Source organism: Nerophis lumbriciformis, linkage group LG08 (assembly GCF_033978685.3).
Source record: "Nerophis lumbriciformis linkage group LG08, RoL_Nlum_v2.1, whole genome shotgun sequence".
NCBI lineage: Eukaryota > Metazoa > Chordata > Actinopteri > Syngnathiformes > Syngnathidae > Nerophis > Nerophis lumbriciformis.
Window position 1 is genome coordinate 35,226,846 of NC_084555.2, and position 21,199 is coordinate 35,248,044.

The 21,199-nt window shown below is 38.9% G+C and overlaps 1 protein-coding gene across 2 annotated transcripts in view; it reads right to left on the reverse strand.

The window, feature by feature from the left end:
- The window catches only part of coq6 (coenzyme Q6 monooxygenase), a 37,430-nt gene that overhangs the window by 156 nt on the left and 16,075 nt on the right, over nucleotides 1-21,199 (reverse strand). For both annotated transcript variants that reach the window (XM_061968784.2, XM_061968785.2), the window contains 7 exons: nucleotides 19,412-19,542; nucleotides 19,069-19,176; nucleotides 5,082-5,144; nucleotides 4,875-4,982; nucleotides 4,083-4,285; nucleotides 792-907; nucleotides 375-541 (listed from right to left, as the gene is read on the reverse strand). In XM_061968784.2, coding sequence (XP_061824768.2) covers nucleotides 375-541; nucleotides 792-907; nucleotides 4,083-4,285; nucleotides 4,875-4,982; nucleotides 5,082-5,144; nucleotides 19,069-19,176; nucleotides 19,412-19,542 — 896 coding nt within the window. The remainder of the gene's footprint in view (nucleotides 1-374; nucleotides 542-791; nucleotides 908-4,082; nucleotides 4,286-4,874; nucleotides 4,983-5,081; nucleotides 5,145-19,068; nucleotides 19,177-19,411; nucleotides 19,543-21,199) is intronic.

The window sequence follows — 21,199 nt, forward strand, 5'->3', positions numbered from 1 at the left end:
ACGTGGAACCAACATCCCATTTAAGAGTGCTTCCGTTAAAACAAGTTACAGTGTTGGTCTGAATCACTTAGTAGTGAATAAAGCCATTTCACATGAGCGGTCGGTAATAAAAGGGGTGTGAAAACACAAGCCGCCACCACCGTCCGCTGCCCTCGTGCCAGCGTTGCACCCCACCCACACTTTTGGTAACACTAAATTTGGGGCTAAACTTAGATGCCATAGTAGTAAGTTCAGAGCGTTGGAAATTATAGGTGCCGCTGAGTTAAAGCTACGTGTAATCACTAAAAGAGGGTTGAGTTGCAGCTTAGATTCGACAGGTTGGTGATTGGCATCATCAGTGGTGGACAGTTTGAGCGAGGCGGAGGACGGCTTACTTTTAGTGAGGGAAGCACGTTGGTCGCCTGCAGGCCGAGGGTGCGGAGGAGAACCACAAGTGCAGCGTCGGTGGAATAAAGTCGTTTCATGAGGTCGATGGCGGCCATCATGGGCAGGTTGTGCCGCTGGCGCTCTGTTTCATACTCGAGCAGGTGCTGTAATGCTCCTGCATGACAAACAACTGGGGATTAGTCAACGAGTCACAACATGGCATTGAGTCAAAACAGGAGGAAAAACAATATCCCAGGAAAAGTAATGTGCATGTAATTGTTGGCAAAGTGAACAGGGAAAAACATCAAACAAATGCTTTTTATAATTCTACAGTGCGCACATGAGATGGGCCTTTGGAAAAGAGTTTAAGGGAAACCACGCAGATTTGGTTGCAGTGCTCGTGTCTGTTTGGAGCTCTCACTCACCCAGGTCCTTCCCGTTAAAGGCTGCCTGGCTCAGGAGCTGTGTGAGGCAAGCCACATCCCCCAAACCCAGGTTGGCTCCCTGACCGGCCAGAGGATGGACACGATGGGCAGCGTCCCTGGAAAGACAAACATATGCTTGTCTCTACAAACACACCGCATGCACAATGGACTATTTTATGTCCATCCAAATAAAAGTGGAGCGGAATCTCTAACCTCGGACATCATTTGTTTTTGGACCTTTGACAAAAAGTACTTTGACACTGACATCCTTATAGATTCATTGGTATTTTGACGTAGAAGACTCTCATCAACACAAAATTAATTTATTTGACATATAAACGTATAAACGACCAGTGTTGAGAATGGCACCATGACAACAAGCACCAACACAAGTCTTACAACTACATTCTATTTTTCCGGTCCTTTTGGAATAAGTGTCACAATACAGCCTAAAAAGCTAAATATTTGTTTTCTCATGTAAGGTTCTAAAGTTCTTGTGAGGTATGCTAAAGTCTGCTGTGATGTCGTGCATGATAGCAGTCCAACATTTTAAATAAATGTTTGAAAATAATCAAAAAGACAAAGACAAACAACGTGTAACCTCAGCTTTCATATGACCCACTTTTTGAATGATTCAGGCTCCGATGAAAATGTTCAGCTAAAGTTTGCCCTGTTTTTTTGTATGTTGTCTGAGTTATTGTGCGTCTCAACATAGCGCTCAACAAAGCAGTCCGTCTAAGCACGTATCATTCCGCGGAATCAAGTTACCAATCAAAGAATCCCACGTGTTAATGACTTAAGTTTTTATTTTGTATAAAGTACTTATAAAGCAGAATAAACCACAATCGGACTGGAGAAAGTTGTGAGTTGCAGAGTCACAACAGTGTGACGTGTCTAACGCAAGTGTTTTTTTTTTACATCAGTTGACATAAACAAAGTTGTGCAAACACACAGTCGCGCGTTCTTGGATTTAACTAAAATGTCAGCATTTTGACAAAGGAGAGAAACACTATAGAACTCAAAGGAAAAATTGTGCTTTTTCCTCCCCACTCCTTACCGTCCTTGCCAACAAATGTTAAATGGTAATTCATTTTTATTTTGCATTGTTTTCTGCATGTAAAACTATAATTATTGTCTGTAAAATGTGATTTGTGTTACAATTTCTGAGTGTTTAAACAAATCAATTAAGATTCACATTACAGTGGTGCCTTAACTTAAAAGTGCCCAAACATAAGTATTTTGTCTCTCGGCCAATTGTTATACAAACTCCGTTTCCATATGAGTTGGGAAATTGTGTTAGATGTAAATATAAACGGAATACAATGATTTGCAAATCCTTTTCAACCCATATTCAATTGAATGCACTACAAAGACAAGATATTTGATGTTCAAACCCATAAACTTTATTTTTTTTTGCAAATAATGATAAACTTAGAATTTCATGGCTGCAACACGTGCCAAAGTAGTTGGTGTACAGCTTAAGTTGTTCAACAGTCCGGGGGGTCTCCTTTCTGGTATTTTAGGCTTCATAATGCGCCACACATTTTCAATGGGAGACAGGTCTAGACTACAGGCAGGCCAGTCTAGTACTCGCACTCTTTCACTATGAAGCCACGTTGGCTTGGCATTGTCCATGGTAACGTTGCTTGGATGGCAACATATGTTGCTCCAAAACCTGTATGTACCTTTCAGCATTAATGGCGCTTTGTGTGTAAGTTACCCATGTCTTGGGCACTAATACACCCCCATACCATCACAGACGCTGGCTTATCAACTTTGCACCTATAACAATCTGGATGGTTCTTTTCCTCTTTGGTCCGGAGGACACGACGTCCACAGTTTCCAAAAAGAATTTGAAATGTGGACTCGTCAGACCACAGAACACTTTTCCACTTTGTATCAGTCCATCTTAGATGAGCTCGGGCCCAGCAAAGCCTTGCATAGGAGAGTTTTAACTTGCACTTACAGATGTAGCGACCAACTGTAGTTACTGACAGTGGGTTTCTGAAGTGTTCCTGAGCCCTTGTGGCGATAGCCTTTACACACTGTTGTCGCTTGTTGATGCAGTACAGCCTGAGGGATCGAAGGTCACGGGCTTAGCTGCTTACGTGCAGTGATTTCTCCAGATTCTCTGAACCCTTTGATGATATTATGGACCGTAGATGGTGAAATCCCTAAATTCCTTGCAATAGCTGGTTGAGAAAGGTTTTTCTTAAACTGTTCAACAATTTGCTCACACATTTGTTGACAAAGTGGTGACCCTCGTCCCATCCTTGTTTGTGAATGACTGAGCATTTCATGGAATCTACTTTTATACCCAATCATGGCACCCACCTGTTCCCAATTTGCCTGTTTACCTGTGGGATGTTCCAAATAAGTGTTTGATGAGCATTCCTCAACTTTATCAGTATTTATTGCCACCTTTCCCCACTTCTTTGTCACGTGTTGCTGCCATCAAATTCTAAAGTTAATGATTATTTGCAAAAAAAAAATGTATATCAGTTTGAACATCAAATATGTTGTCTTTGTAGCATATTCAACTGAATATGGGTTGAAAATGATTTGCAAATCATTGTATTCCGTTTATATTTACATCTAACACAATTTCCCAACTCATATGGAAACGGGGTTTGTACTTGAAGTTGCAAAAAGCAAAACATTCGAGTTACAAGCATCCATGCCATTAATTTGAGCGCATCACTGCTAGTCGGCACCATACTGGAGCAGAATGAGTCTAATTCCAGCCAAGAATGTTAAAATAAAATCTAAACGACAGACATTTAGCCACGAAAACATTGAGAAGCAGCTGGAAAGAGACGCCGTAGTAGTCCACACTCCAAGGTAAATGCTCTACATTATTATTCCATTACTTAATAAAACTACTGTAGTTGTTTGTAGTACATTCTATCGTTTTGTTTTTATACAATATTTCTAAATTAACAGTTTGTTTTTCATTTTAAAAGGCAGGTTACATGTTTTAGAGTGGCTAAACACCAATCAAATTAATTTCAATTCAATTTAATGGGAGACATTGATATGAGATACAAGTGTTCTGAGTTAAGCTTGTAAGTTGAGATACTGCTGCATTTCTTACGAGAAAAAATACTTCAGTTTTCGTACAATTCACCTTTTAAGATGGATAAAGGGTACTAATATGTTCTGGCAGTTGCTGTGGTGGGGTCTTATATGCTGAGAAACACAAGAGTGGTTGTTTTTTTGTGTCCTGTTTTGAGGTTTCATTGTATTGACTTATTATTATACTTGATCCACAGTATTTACTTATTATCTTACCCAATGAGTGCCACTCTGTGCCTAATGTACTCCGATGCATGGCCCATGCTGAGGGGGAACATGACGCGGGATTTGGGGCCAATGCCGGCCACGCTCGGGGGTAGTTGGCGAGGTGAGCCTGCAGACGGCATGATGGCAGAGAGGGCGCTGCGGAACAGTGACCCTGCAGTCTCGACCAGCTCCGATTGGTTTTCATTACTCCACTGTGCGTGCAGCGTGCAAAAACATTGTGCAGAAAAGTTAAGAAGAGTGTGTGAGAGAAAAAACAGAAGTTATCGCTGAAAGCGGACAAACAAATAGGCTGACATCGGTTGAAACCCAGGCGAGGGACCTTTTTTCTCCCCCTCCCTAACTAAATAAAGGGCTTGGAAAGGCCCGGGGAGTAGGGCTAATTAAAAGAAGATGCTGGCCAGGCTATGCAGTTGAATTAGCTCTGTTTGAAAAACATTGCATGCAGTAATGGTCAACACTGGGAGACCGCACGTTTAATTACCAAACCAGGCCTGAAACCAAACGTGACTCAACCGTGGTGACCCCATCCATCAGAAGGCAGTAAAAATAGCCAGCTTGGGAAAAAGGACTCCCTCTAAACACAAGAAAAGGATTTAGGTGTATCACTTTTTCAAAGGAATATTACAATTGTTTCAAGTCTGGGCAAAGCAATACGTTTTCTTGCATCTCACAAACACGGCTGAACATGGGCGGGACAAAGGGAGAAAACACAATGCATGCACGCACAACACGGCGCACAAATACGCAGCAACAGAATGACACACTTTAATTGTCACTCACAAAGGCGGAGTTAATGGCGTCAACAAAACACTCCTCATCCAGCTCCAGGAGCTCCTCAGCGAGATGATGACTGGTTGACCAAACCAGAGAACTCTTTGTGTCTGACAGCTGACGGGGAAAGATAATACACACCTGGAAGTTATCAAACACGTGTAACAGATATAATAAAAAAAAACATTTGCACAGTCAATTAGGTGGATACATTACCGGTAACATTGCGATAGGTCCTGTAGGAAGGAACCTTTGCCATGCCACATTGTTCTCTGTGGGCTGTTAGAACACATACAGGTACATTCTATGATTTACTGAACTAAATTATCATGAGTTTTTATACACCTTTACAGTCACATACATTCAATGGAAATACTGTATTCAAATTTACAAAAAAAGCTGCGGCATTGAAAAACACGAGACATTAACTACAGTGAAACTGTCAAGTCCAGCATCCTTGAGGTCATCAACCCTAATTGTTGCAATGAATGCCTTTATTCAATTAATCACGCCATAAAAAGTACTTACTAATCAGCACATGCAGGGTCAAAAAGCATGGGTAATCAAAAATGTGGCTATAGAAGTGAAGAATTAGAAGTGTCATGAAACAAAGTGTCATGAAACAAAATGTCAAGTATTCTATAAGTTATTGAAAACATGTGACGTGACGTCTGAAGTCAACTTCTCCGTTGCCGCGAGCAGAAATTGGCGTTTTTATCCAATTTTAGGTCGCAAATATATCATACTTTATTTTGGATACCTATTCTGGATACTTTTATGGACACTTTATAGACAATTCTAAAGTGATCAAGGTGTCCTTGTTTGTTTAAAAACATCACCGACCACTAGCTAGCTTGATTTGTTTTTAGCCCGGTGGCTAGCCTGCCAGTCGCTAACCTCCAGCTCGCCTTGAGCTTGGTATTTTAACGATCGCACCAAGTTTTTGGACAGTCACAGTTGCGATGGCCAACAAAAAGAGTGACAAGAAGGAGGTGTCCGGTGGGGCTGCGTGTAAAGCCAAACAACCCGCCAGGAGACACCGAACCCAGCGAGGCTCGACCGATAGCGGAGGTGAGCCGGGCGGTAGCATGGAGGTGGACGCATCGGTATTGGAATCGATCAACGCGAGACTGAGCAAGCTGGATATTCTGGATGCACTACAGCAGGACATCCGTAACTTGAGAAGTAGCCTGGAAATCAGTCAGAAGGAGATTGAGGATCTAAGAAAGGATAATGCCTTTCTGAGAGGCGCGATGACTGACATGCAAAGATCTACCGACTTTCTTACCGTGGACTATAGGCACATTAAAGACACGCTGTTGGATGTACAGTGCAGGGACATGAGAGACAATCTCATATTCTCGGGGATCCGAGAGGGCAACGCCGATCCGGAAAAAACTGTAAGAGAGTTCATGTCGGATAAGCTCAAACTCTCCCCGGAGGTGGTAAGAGACATAACTTTCTCCAGAGTGCACAGAATGGGCAGACCTGTGGACAATAAAGTCCGTCCCATAATAGCTCGTTTTGAGCATTTTAAGCACAAAGAGTTGGTGAAAAGCAGAGGAAAGGAGCTGAAAGGGGACCTCTCTCTGGTTAAATGACCACTTTCCGGCTGAGATCAACAATAGGAGAAGGAAACTGTCACCGATCATGAGAGAGAACCGTGCCCAGAACAAGAGAGTGGCACTCACAGTGGATAGGCTGTACCTAAATGGACAGCTGTATCGGGACCCAAAGGTTACCCCCTGGCTTTTTTAGAATGGGCATTCGTGGGTGTTTTTAGTATCTTGGTTTGGCCTGTGTCATGACTACTTCCAGTAGTGTAATGTCCTGCACCAAGCTGGGCCTTCATAGGGGCCTGGTGTTAGCTCACGTATGCAGCCTGCATAATAAGTATCAGGAAGTAGAGTGTATTATCAGAGATAATTTTATTGATATCTTTGCCATTTCTGAGACCCACCTTGATGATTCCTTTTCTGATTCAGTTGTAGCCATTGAGGGGTTATCAATTTTTAGGAAAGATAAGAACAGGTTTGGGGGTGGGGTGGCTATTTATGTTCAGAATCATTAATCTATCAAAGTGCGTAATAATTTGATGAGGGAGAGCATTGAAGCTATTTGTGTGCAGGTCCATCTGCCTTATTTGAAACCAATTATAGTATGTTGTTTCTATAGGCCTCCTAGTGCTGATGCTCTGTATCTGAAGGAATTATGTGAGATGTTTGACATGATATCAGATGAGAATAGAGAAATCTATTTACTGGGTGATATGAATGTTGACTGGCTGGGACAGGGGTGTACAAACAAAAATAAGTTACTATCCATTTTAAATGCTTGCAATCTGTCCCAAATTGTTGCCCCTCCCACAAGAATAGTTAGTAATAGTGATGGTATTATTTTAGCTACATGCATTGATCATATTTATACAAATGTTCCTGACCAATGCTCCAAATCAGTCTCAGTTCCTGTAGGTTTTACTGACCACAATATAATAGCTGTCACTAGAAAGACAAGGGTTCCTAAACCTAAAGCGAAAATCATTTTTACAAGGTCTTATAAGAGATTTGATGAAGAATGTTTTATTGATGATATATCCTGTTTAAATTGGAACTAGGTGTGCAGTGAGGAAGACCCTGAGGCTGCACTGGACTTATTTATGTTAATGTACATGAGTGTTGTGGACAAGCATGCCCCTTTGAAAAAGTTTTCAGTCAAAACTAAGTCTGCCCCATGGATTAATAATGGACTTAGAAGTTTAATGACAGAAAGAGACATGGCTAAAAAAGCCTTCGTTAACTCAGGTTTAATTGATGACAGGCATAAGTACTGTTCCTTAAGAAACCAGGTCACAAAGTTAAACAAACTGAAAAAAAGGGAATATTACAAACAGAGGTTATATGATGTGAGATATGATAGCAAAAACTTATGGAATGTTTTGAATGAAATCATGGGTAGAAAGAACAATGTCTGTACACCTTTTGTGGAATCAAATGGGTTGGAACTCACTAAGCCATGTGACATTGCAAATCATTTTAATAACTATTATGTTGACAAGGTATCTTAATTAAGGCATGGTATGCATATATCCAATAACAACAAATCAGCTGACCTCATTAGGAATATTATAATGGATAATAAGGACTGTGAATTCAATTTTCATGAGGTTGAAGTCAGTGAGGTTGAGAGGTTACTACACTCTCTTCCGGACAACAAAGTAGCTGGTATAGACAACCTGGATAGTAAATTATTGAAAATGACTGCTGGTATCATATCAGTGCCTGTTTGTCATATTTTTAATAAATGTTTACAAGTGGGCCTGTGTCCAAAAATATGGAAGGTGGCTAAGGTTACTCCTCTACGTAGCGATACCAAATTGGCTTTCAATGAGGGCAATTCTAGACCAATAAGGATCCTACTTGGTTTATGTAAAATACTGGAGAAATGTGTGTATGCACAAATTCAAGCTTACTTTCAATCAAATGGGCTAGCAACTGATTCTCAACATGCATATAGAACGGGCCACTCTACGTCCACTGCTCTTATACAAATGACAGACGATTGGCTTAATGCTATAGATAATTCTATGTTGGTTGGAGCTGTGAGTTAGATTTTAGTGCTGCATTTGACGTGATTGACCACTCTCTTTAAATTGAGAAACTTAAATGTTATGGTTTTAATACTTCGGCTTCAATGTGGATACAGAGTTATTTGTCCTCAAGATCACAACAGGTGTATCTTAATGGCAGCTTGTCTAATAGCAGAAGTTTAGATTGTGGTGTTCCACAGGGAAGTTGCCTAGGACCTTTACTTTTTTCTATATTCACCAATGATTTACCTTGGGCTACCGGGCGTGCAAGTTTGGTTCTTTATGCCGATGATGCAACCTTATATCATGCTGCACCATCATGCAGTGTACTTAATGTAGTATTGAGTGAGGAACTAAAAGCTGTGCATGACTGGGCAGTATGTAACAGACTTGTCCTTAACATCTCAAAAACAAAAAGTATTATATTGGGGACTAGGCAAGGGTTATCTTGTGACCCATAGTTGGATCTGAGGCTAGGTATCTCAACAATTTAACAGGTCAGAAGTGCCAAGCTCCTTGGAGTGATGCTGGACTGCACTCTATCCTAGTCAAATCATATCAGTGATATAAATACAAAGATGGGAAAGGCTGTTGGTATTTCCAGGAAATGTGCTGCTTTTGTTGATCCGCCTCTTCTTTGTCAGATTGTTAAGAGTTTAGTCTTGTGTCATCTTGACTATTGTTCTACAGTCTGGGCGTCTGCTGCAAGTGGTGAGATCAGTAAGCTCCAGATTGTCCTGAATAGGGCAGCAAGGCTGGTTCTTGGTTGTTCACTAAGAACCAATGTGAACCAAATACATGCTTCTCTTTCCTGGCTAACAGTGCAGAACAGGTTGTCAGCTAATACTCTTATATTGTTCAAATCAGTAACCGGTTGTAAAACTCCTGCTTTTCTCATGGCCCAAATAGTAGGACTATACATAATCATAATACCAGGGCGTTCAGTGAGGGGCATTTTGTACTCCCTCGTCCCAGGAAGAATGCTTTGCGAAAATCTTTTATTTAAAGATCTTTATCGCTCTGGAATAACCTGCCTCAAATTCTCACCGGCATTGAAAGTAAACAGGTTTTTAAAAAGAAAGTAATATTTTATCTGAGTCTTTAAATTAGTTTGCTCGTTGATGATTTGTTTGGTTTTGTATTGTGTAGTTATACTTATATGGTAATTATTATTCTGTGACTGTAAATTGTTTGCTTGTTTTCTTATTGATGCTTTTATTTTTTTCTGTATTGTGTAGTTATAATTCTATGCTTTTACTTGTAATTGTATTGAATTGTGGACCCCAGGAAGACTAGTGGGTTGTTGAGGCAACCAGCTAATGGGGATCCTTAATAAAAATCAAAAAATCAAATCAAATGTAAGAGAGGGCTAGCAATAGTTATCAAACCCCATGTTGGTTTGTAAAGGAAGAATGGTGTGCTGATAAAGAAGATCAATATGTTTTAGTGATTGGGAGAATTGAGTCTGGACAGGTTTCCTTTTTAAATGTGTATTATCCACCAGAGGAGAATTCAGATTTAATGATGAAATTGATAGACTTATTGGTCACAAGAAATAAAGTGGTTATTAGGAGGAGACTGAAATCTAACTATGAACTCAAAACGTGACTCTTCAAATGCTTAAAATACACAGAGCAGAAAGATGTGCAAAAACCTACTCAGTGGCCTAGTGGTTAGTGTCCGCCCTGAGATCGGTAGGTTGTGAGTTCAAACCCCGGCCAAGTCATACCATAGACTATAAAAATGGGACCCATTACCTCCCTGCTTGACACTCAGCATCAAGGGTTGGAATTGGGGGTTGAATCACCAAAAATGATTCCCGGGCGCGGCACCGCTGCTGCCCACTGCTCCCTTCACCTCCCAGGGGGTGAACAAGGGGATGGGTCAAATGCAGAGGACAAATTGCACCACACCTAGTGTGTGTGACAATCATTGGTACTTTAACTTTAAAATATTTTAAGAAAAGCCTGTACTGAGTTAGGAGTGGTTGACATATGGAGAATACTCTACCCAAATTAAAAAGAATACACTTAGTATTTAGGTAGGCGTTTTGTGTATAACAGGCTAGATTAATACTTCATGTTAAAAAAGGATGTAACATTGGTAAAAAACTATCTAATTGACTCCATAAATCTGTCTGATCATGCAACAGTGAAATTTACAATACAACTAGATGTGAGCTTGCATAAAAGTACTTGGAGTTTGAACAATTCACTATTTCAAGACAATCTCTTGTTCTGGAAGGTATAAAACGTACTACAATAGTATATACCGGTACTGTACATATAAATGAAACTGGTGAAATAGATCAAGTTACACTGTGGGAAGGAGCTAAAGCTGTTTTGGGAGAGCTTATAATTTCTTATTCATCACAGAAAAAAGAGCAAGACAAAAACAACAGAAATTGTTAATACCCCAGATAAAAGAACTGGAAGACAGATTTAAGATCACAAACAGCACACGAGACAAAATAAAGTTGAAGGAAACTTTACTCTGAAAACCTTGCGCACACGAGAAGTGGAGAAAATACGAAGATTTACAAAACAAGATAGTTATGATGGAGGACCTAACTGTCTTAAAAGACTGGCATATAAATCAAAAAAATAAACAAGGAAGGCCTATATTACTAAAACAAAGCCCAACCAAACTGTAGCAAAAATCAGGAATGAGGAAAAAGAAGAAGAATTTGCAAATATTATGAAATTCTGTACAAAAATTAAGAAAGTGTAAAAGATCAAATTAGAACGTAGTCAAGATAGTCAGATCATCTTGATTTCCCCAAAATCACTTTTAAACAGAAAAGTCTATTAACCAAACCAATTCTAATTAAAAAAATACATAAACAAATACAGGGGTTAAAAACAGTGACATCCCCAGGGGATGATCAATATACAAATTAATTCCATAAAAATGTTCCAAACCAAAGATCCCCACTGCTCGTGGGAGCGTATAACTATGCACTGCAATAAGGGATATTGGCTTAAACTTGGTAATCATCACTAATAGTATTAATTCACGAAGAAGGAAAGGATGCAACAAAATGTGCCTCATTTAGACCAATATCACTCATAAATACGGATCATAAAATAACATCAGCCATTTTAGCAAATAGATTTAAAAAAAAAAAATTGTAAATACAATTGAACCTGATCAATGTGGATGTATATCAGGAAGATTACTTTCAGACAATAAGTATAATTGATTATGTGCAAAAGAATAATCAAGAGGCTCTGTTATTGATAATAGATGCCAAAAAGGCATTTGATTTGGTATATTGGCCTTTGTTGTTTGAAATTTTAAATTATTTTGGATTGGGACCGGACTTTACTTTATGGATACAAGCATTATATACCAATCCATCTTTCAGAGATACAACTAATGGAACTCTTTCAAAACTAATCATAATTCAAAGAGGGACTTTGCAAGGTGACCCACTATCCCCACTGCTCTTTGCTTTGTACATAGAAGTACTTGCAGCCGCAATTAGACAAAATACTCATGTAAAGGGCATTGAAATTGGAAGTGAGGTCCGTAAGTGAGCTATCTATGCAGATGATATCATAATGTATCTCACTGAACCTAACAAGTCTCTTCCTTAACTAATGGAAACTATCAGATAATTTAGTAAAGTTCTGGATATAAAATTAATTAAAATAAATGTGAATCCCTATCCATACAATATCAGATAAGTCAAACTGTGGAGGACAGTTAGAAATTTAACTGGGAAGCACAACAAATAAAGTACTTGGGAGTTAACATTAGTATGAATATGCAGGACTTTTTCGACAACAATTATGATGTATTAGAAAATAAACTACAAACTAAAATTAATAGATGGACATTAATTGCAAATGGAATATTGGACAGAATTGAGACAACAAACTGCCGACCACAGGTCAGCTTTGAGTCTATGACCGTGCCAAGGTATTTGTAGCTGTCCACACAGTCTACAGGCTGACATTTAATGACTGTGGTAGGTTTGGCATTGGTGTGGGTTCTAAAATCAATAATCATGTCCTTCGTTTTACAAACCCCGTTTCCATATGAGTTGGGAAATTGTGTTAGATGTAAATATAAACGGAATACAATGATTTACAAATCATTTTCAACCCATATTCAGTTGAATATGCTGCAAAGACAACATATTTGATGTTCAAACTGATAAAAACATTTTTTTTTGCAAATAATCATTAACTTTAGAATTTGATGCCAGCAACACGTGACAAAGAAGTTGGGAAAAGTGGCAATAAATACTGATAAAGTTGAGGAATGCTCATCAAACACTTATTTGGAACATCCCACAGGTGAACAGGCAAATTGGGAACAGGCGGGTGCCATGATTGGGTATAAAAGTAGATTCCATGAAATGCTCAGTCATTCACAAACAAGGATGGGGTGAGGGTCACCACTTTGTCAATAAATGCGTGAACAAATTGTTGAACAGTTTAAGAAAAACCTTTCTCAACCAGCTATTGCAGGGAATTTAGGGATTTCACCATCTACGGTCCGTAATATCATCAAAGGGTTCAGAGATCCTGGAGAAATCACTGCACGTAAGCAGCTAAGCCCGTGACCTTCGATCCCTCAGGCTGTACTGCATCAACAAGCGACATCAGTGTGTAAAGGCTATCGCCACATGGGCTCAGGAACACTTCAGAAACCCACTGTCAGTAACTACAGTTGGTCGCTACATCTGTAAGTGCAAGTTAAAACTCTCCTATGCAAGGCGAAAACCGTTTATCAACAACACCCAGAAACGCCGTCGGCTTTGCTAGGCCTGAGCTCATCTAAGATGGACTGATACAAAGTGGAAAAGTGTTCTGTGGTCTGACGAGTCCACATTTCAATTTTTTTTTGGAAATCTGGACCAAAGAGGAAAAGAACCATCCGGATTGTTATAGGCGCTAAGTTGAAAAGCCAGCATCTGTGATGGTATGGGGTGTATTAGTGCCCAAGACATGGGTAACTTACACATCTGTGAAGGCGCCATTAATGCTGAAAGGTACATACAGGTTTTGGAGCAACATGTGTTGCCATTCAAGCAACGTTACCATGGACGCCCCTGCTTATTTCAGCAAAACAATGCCAAGCCACGTGTTACATCAACGTGGTTTCATTGTAAAAGAGTGCGGGTACTAGACTGGCCTGCCTGTAGTCCAGACCTGTCTCCCATTGAAAATGTGTGGCGCATTATGAAGCCTAAAATACCACAACGGAGACCAAGGAACTGTTGAACAACTTAAGCTGTACATCAAGCAAGAATGGGAAAGAATTCCACCTGAGGAGCTTAAAAAATGTGTCTCCTCAGCTCCCAAACGTTTACTGAGTGTTGTTAAAAGGAAAGGCCATGTAACACAGTGGTGAACATGCCCTTTCCCAACTACTTTGGCACGTGCTGCAGCCATGAAATTCTAAGTTAATTATTATTTGCAAAAAAAAAAAAAAAGTTTATGAGTTTGAACATCAAATATCTTGTCTTTGTAGTGCATTCAATTGAATATGGGTTGAAAAGGATTTGCAAATCATTGTATTCCGTTTATATTTACATCTAACACAATTTCCCAACTCATATGGAAACGGGGTTTGTAGATATGTTGAGCTGTAAAAAGGATTCCTCACACCAGCTGACAAATTCACTAACAACGGGACCATGGCTGGACCCAGTCCCGCAAAGAAGACTGACAATGACTGTCATCTGCAAATTTCACTAGCGTCCTGTTAGCATGCTTACTCTGGCACGTGTTTGTGTACAGGATAAAAAGACTCCTGAGAGGCTGAGAGCACACACATTCTTGAGGTGAGCCGGTTGAAGAGTGTGATCAGACAAACATTACAGGGAGACAGAACAGGATCGCTGACGGGTCTGGTAACTTCCGGCGCCCCTTACAAAAAAGGTGAGATAAAGGTAAACAATTGGGGGGGGGTTATTTGGGGGGGTGAGAAAAAAAAAATCGGTCTAAGCCTGGGCCCCTGGAGAGGCGGTCCAGACTGAGGCCAAGGGAAAAAACAACTCATAGCCATAGCAAACATCAAACATCAAAGAACACAAAGGACATTAAAGACATTAAAAGAGCTGAGCTGATGCAACCAGCCATTTCTACATACAACTATGAATAAAAAGTAAAAGAAACATATACACTATGGTGGCCTCTGCGGTGTTTCGCGCCATCGTCTGCTGGGGTGGAGGGAGCATGGCCAGAAACAGGAGCAGACCCAACAAAGCAACCAAGAGAGCCGACTCCACTCTTGACCGCCCACTAACTCGGCCAGTGTCCAGTCCGCATGGATGAGCAAGGACGCGCCTAAGGAGACTGAGGTGTCCGATACCTGCTCATTCAGCCAAGACACTCTGAAGCTTGTCCGTCCCGGCGCTCAGTGCTAGCTCCGCATCCCCGCCTCTACATCTGCAGCTCCTCAAGTCTCTCCAAACGGACTCTCGTGTGGCAGAGACCCAGCAGCTGGTCTCAATGGCCAAAAGGCTTCTGGGAGGCAGATCCAGAAGTCCACAAAAAAGCACCGCAGAAGTCACGAAAGTGCCAACCCTTGTCACACAGTCCCAAAGGGTCCCGAACCAAAAGGCAAAAATATATATATTTATAATAACACATGAAAACAAGAGGGAAACACAAAAGGATGACACAAGAGCACAGAGCTCCTACCAACAGCAGCCACTACAGCGGCGCCATTTTGGGGGAAAAAATACCATTCACCTTGACTTGTTGGGAACGATTGGTTAAAAAATATAAAATCAAACCAGTCAGATTAAAACTCAGTTTAAAAACCTTGATCAGCCTTTCAGCTAGGATATGACGTTGGATAGTGTTAAAAGCAGATGAAAAATCAACAAATAAAAGTCTAGCGTGGGGTTTATTTTCCTAGATGTTTAAATAAAATGTTAAGAAACGTGGTAGAAGCCTCCTCCACTCCTCTGTGTGCCCTATAGGCAAACTGCATAGGGTCGATTTCTGTTGTAAAATGAAATTTTACAATTCTTTAAAAACATTTCATCACAAGATAAGAAAAAGCAACTGGCCTTAAGTCATTCAAGGCAGTCGGTCTGCAGCTTTTAGGGACAGGGATAATAGTGGCATGTTTCCACACACTTGGAACACGCTGTAAGCTTAAAGACAGATTAAAAATATAAGAAAATGCTACTGCCCGAATGCAGCTAAAATAGGCTTCAGCACCCCCCGCTACCCCAAAAGGGACAAGCGGTAGAAAATGGATGGATGGATAGTTGCTTTGCACATGACTTAAGTAAAATACCACTGATTCTCTCAGGGCCAGGACACTTGTTAGTCTTCAGTGAAAGTAAACACCTTTCTACTTGACCTTGCTCTTTAATGAAGTGGTGATCATCCTCTAGATTTAGTCTCAAATCCTCAATTTTGTCATAAAATCTTGCTACTGGTAAAATCTCAGTTACAATGTGTTAAGAGCATTAGCCAAATCAATGTTACATCTGTAGCTCTGGCAGCAATAGTTTTCATACCCGACCAAGCTGAAGCAAGGTTTCCTGCCGCCAATTTATTCTCAATTTTTGTTTTATAATTTTGTTTAGCCCTCAGTATTTCAACTTTCAGTTCCATTTTTACTGCCTCCATATCAGATAGCTTCTCCTTGACTAAATGCTACTTTCTTCCTCTTAAGACTGGATTTAACTGATTTATACATCCAATTACAAATCCTAATAGTCTTGGTTGGGATGATCATGTTCTTGCAGAAGGAAATATAAGAGCAGCTGACATCAGAGAGTTCATCAATGTCCTTCCATGAGTCAGAGAGCATTTTCCCCATGGTGCAGTCAAAACAACCCTGCAGACGACCAGTGGAATCCTCAGACCATATTTTAACTTCTTTGGTCTGGATTTTTTCTTTCTTTAATACCGTTTTATATGTTGGGAAGAGCATCACACAGTTATGATCTGCAGACCCTAAGGGAGGCAGGAGGGTGGATTTATATGCGTCTTTTACTGTGCCATGGACAAGTTACATATTCATAAAAAACAGACAGGGATTTCTTTAGGGACACATGATTAAATTCATCCAGCATAAAATTAGATACTTCAGGTGAGAGAGACTGCAGTTTTTGTACTATGTCCACTATAGTACTTGTGGCTGTGGTAGGATTTGCTTTGGGGTGAATTTACCCAGTTGTTAAAAATATTGGTGGAAACTTTTGGGGTAAATAAATTGGACAAAGCGACACCATCAGAAGTTCCACATCAGGTGTGCACAGTCTTTCTCTGACAGTGACAGCGCTGCAGTAGCGCTTGGTTGTCCGAGTTGTCCATGGTAAGCCATGTCTCCGTTAATGCCATAACACATCAGTCTCTGTAGTCCTGGAGGAAGCGAGCGTTTCCTTGAAGCTCATCAAGTTTATTTTGCAAGGACTGGACGTTTCTCATAACAAGGAACGGCAAGGGGAGGCGGGTTATCTGCTGTTTCCTTATTTGCAGTTTGACACCTCCTCTTTTCCCACGCTTCCTTTATTGAACTCCTCTAAAGTACTTGTTGCTCGGATTATTTAAATCCCTCCGGATCAAATCAGGCAGCCGGCTGTCCGACGTGATTTGATTCAGGTTATTGAGATGCAACAGTAGGTCCCGAGTGTATTGGATTCTCGGACGCGGAAGTGACACTCCGCTGAACTCCAGAATTAAGCCAGTCAAAGTCCACAAAAGCAAAAAGTAGAAGCTCCATTGCTCCAGATTTTCAGTACAAATGACCAAAAGCACTTATCAGTTAAGATCAATACCAAAAAACACATCTGCCATTCGCTGCATGCGCATGCGGTATGTGTACATATATGTATATGATACATGTGATACGCACAGGTAAACACATCATATCTGTAGTATGATTCTCTGTATATTGTATAAGCGTATACAGATGGGAGTGTTTTTTGTTGTTGTTGTTTTTTTGTACTACCAATATTTAGTTTTGCGTGTGTGTATTTTTATAAATTTTTTTAATATATGACATTCACTATAATTATTGTTGGTTATTTCTGAAAAACTATGAAAGCTATTAAAACAACAATAGTTCTGTTGCTAGGCCTGGGCTGATAATTAATCGACCAATTAATTAAATTATAAATAAAGTGAATGAGAAAGATTAGCCTATTAACACAGACAAACGAGTATGCTGAATTTGTTGGAAAGTGATGGCAACAAAAAAAAGACAAAAACAATTCCACTACTCAGTTTTTCCAACTGGGGAAAAACTGCACTTCAAGATGTGTAATATTTATTGAAGTTTAATTTTTGCTAACAGAGATTGGAAGTTTATTTTATTCTGTGTTTGTTTACTTATTTAAGATAACCGAAAGCTATTGACTTTTCAATTTCAAGAAGAAATACATGTTTATTGTGTTTGAAAGTGTCATTTTCATTATCATTATTATTTTGCTGATTATATTACATTACATGTACATTACATTGATTTGGCCACAAAAAATAATATAATTTATCAACAATAATTTGTGGGACAATATATCATCCAGCAAAATTTGTTTTTGGCCCAGAACTACCTGTTGCTGCTGTGTCGTGCAATGCACTTCATAAATGACCGAGGGAGCTATGTTTTTCCCCCACTTTCTCAGGGACTCCAAATTATCATTGAAGTAAAAAAAAAAAAAAAAAAGTAGTTGTGTATAATTAGTTTTTAGTTTCACCGCAATTAATGTCCTGCTATCTTTTGCAGCTTCAGAAAATAAACACGAAGGCTATAATTAGAGCTTTTACAGTATTCAGAGTTAACCCTAAATTTGTGTAGAAATTTGGCTTAAGTCAGCAAGCATCAAAATACGAGCAAATGATTAGCTTTTTCCTTGTATTTTTTTTACAAAACTTTAATCAGCATTTGTTGTCTAGTATTTCTAATAGATTTTGTGTTGTTTTTACACCTGTGTGACACAAAGAAATGGTATAAGAGGCACATTTGTGACACAAATCACCTTGGCATTGTGTCTTTGTCATTAAATAATGTTTTATCATTGCATACATACATATATATATATATATATATATATATATATATATATATATATATATATATATATATATATATATATATATGAGGGTTTAGCTAAAGGCAGAAGTATACTTTTGTGTTGCGTATCTTGCATAGGGCAGAGCGTCTTGCTCCTCCCCCTACGTACTCTCCCTCACATCTTTACATGCACATTCAAAAACATATAGCTTTGCATCAGCGTTTACTAATGATGACAACGAAAAACAAAAAGGTCATGAAAACTTCCCACATCTTAAAAGACATTATAAAGACAATTTCCATCGAAGACAAAATAAAAAAAATTGTAATATGTTTTTTTTTTCCCCTTTTTCTTTTGTTATCCCTTAAAAATGTTTTATGTTTATGTTGTGTATTCTTTCCTTATGGTAGTTTTTCTTATACTAAAAAATGTGTTTACAGTTAATAAAGGTTTTATGACAGAGACAGAGAGACAGTTTGATCCTTGGACTGAATTATATCCAATAGGAAAAATTATTTTGAGCATGTTGGCCTGACAGTCAGGAAATCGAGGGCCCCAATGTCAACAACAGAAGAAAATAGTGTAAAGCATGGAAACAGAGGAAGAGGAGCTGCATCCTTTACCTCTGATAGATGCAGCACAGCTACCACGGCTGATTGGTTGTAATTCCACTTGACCGTCGGTATTCTTAATTTTCGCCTCACCATAGAGTTTGGTCCGTCAGCGCCAATCTAAAACACATAAAAGTAAAAAAAATGTTTTAAAAGCCCATGGAAATGAATAAACATTAAATTTTCTCTCTTCAACCTCTGTGTCTGTTACTGTAAAATAAAACAGCAACAGAATATGTTCTAGCAAAATACAAATATAGTCCACCTGTTCTGCATGGCTAAGCTGCCAAACAGGACCATTTATAAAAAAAATACAAAAAATAAAAATAAAATAAAAAAGGAAGCTTAAACTTACAAGCAGCTTGGTCTGAAGAGTTTCCCCGCTGGCTAATGTGACCTGCACCCACGGAATGGAGCTCACTGCCTTGTGCGGCATAGGCCACGTGTACTTCACCACTTTGGACCTGTATTTGACTTGGACAATATCTGACAGACACAACCAGAAAGTAAAAGTGTTGTCAAAGGATTCATTTCCATTTAGACCAAGGCTATTAAATTGGCAGCCCAGGGGCCAAATCAGGCACAGGAATAACACCATACGGGCCCTCGAGTTTAATTCAAAACTTGGGAGACAAACATTTTTGCAGCAAATTCCTAAGAACACTAGAGTGATTTTGTTGTAAGGATGTAACAGTAAACGGCAAAATGAAAAAATTATAAAATTCCCAACGGTTAGTAATACCGGCTATTTTTTTAATTACAGAAAAATCGTAATTTACTTATTCATTTTAGGCACCACTGCTTACTTCCTGAAAACAAAGTCAGGCGCATATCTGCGCATATCTGAGTGTCGTTTGGCTTGAAAATCATGGCGGACAAAATATACGCACTTTGCTCTGGAGATTTCCTCTCGAAGTAAAAAGAGACAAGCGCTTGGTTTAACGTCATTTTACCTTGCTACTTGGCATGCGTTTAAAAGCGCACTGCTGTTTTTATGGTGACAGGTGTGGACAATATTGGAGACAGATGCACTTGTCCCACACTAAAATTATATAGCGAAGGAGAAAACTATTTGATGTTGCTTTTATTTTCTCAATACAGCGTCCATCAGCTGCTGTGACAGAGTTAAAGACGTGAGGAAACATGCAGCAGGCGATGTGTCGGGAACGTTGCCACAACTTGTTTATAAAGTCTTTAGTTTGTTTACTGGAATGCTCACTCGTCCTTTATTTAACTGCAAACTGTATCAGTGTTCAAATAACATCAAAACTAGCTATAATGTTTTGTCATCTCATTGAACCAAATGCAGGCTGTGAAGATTGTGTATTATGTGTGAGAGGTGTCACTCCTGTTTATTTTTGTTGATCAATTGTTGTACTGAAACACTAGGAGGCGTTGTTAGAGAAGAACAAAGCTTGTTTATTAGACTTCATCTTCATCAGTCAAACTGCTTTGAGTTTTATAATGTTATCAAAAAAACACCAGGTTTTTTTTCCATTACTTGATTTTTTTTCATGTCACAAAGGTATTACTTTAAAAAACATTTATGTGACGCAGCATTTTGTTAAAGTTTTATTGTCTATAGTTAATTCCTATACGACATATATATATATATATATATATATATATATATATATATATATATATATATATATATATATATATATATATATATATATATATATAAATACCTCTATCTATTAAAATGTAAAAATAGAGATAAAGATCATCATAAAATGAACAAAAGCTGACACGTTGATATTATTAATGAACAAAAAAACAAATACTTGTCTTTAGATATATGGATAACATTTATCAATTGCCTTTTTATTAGACATTACAAATTACATGATGGTATTACGTTCACACACACCAACACTGCTTTACCTAACAATCAGTAATCATGATTATATTTTTAATAACAAATATTTTAATTATTACTTTGGCCATAATTGGCAGCCCAATGTATAAGACTAGTTCTCATACATGAACACTATTTTTATCTATATTGACAAAAAGTGCAGTTACGACTTCCGGCCATTAGGTGCCATTTAAAAAAAATTCTTACATTGGTTTTTATTTTTGAATTTTATTTTGTTATTCTTTTTTTCTGCCATATTACTTTGTTTATAATACTTTTACT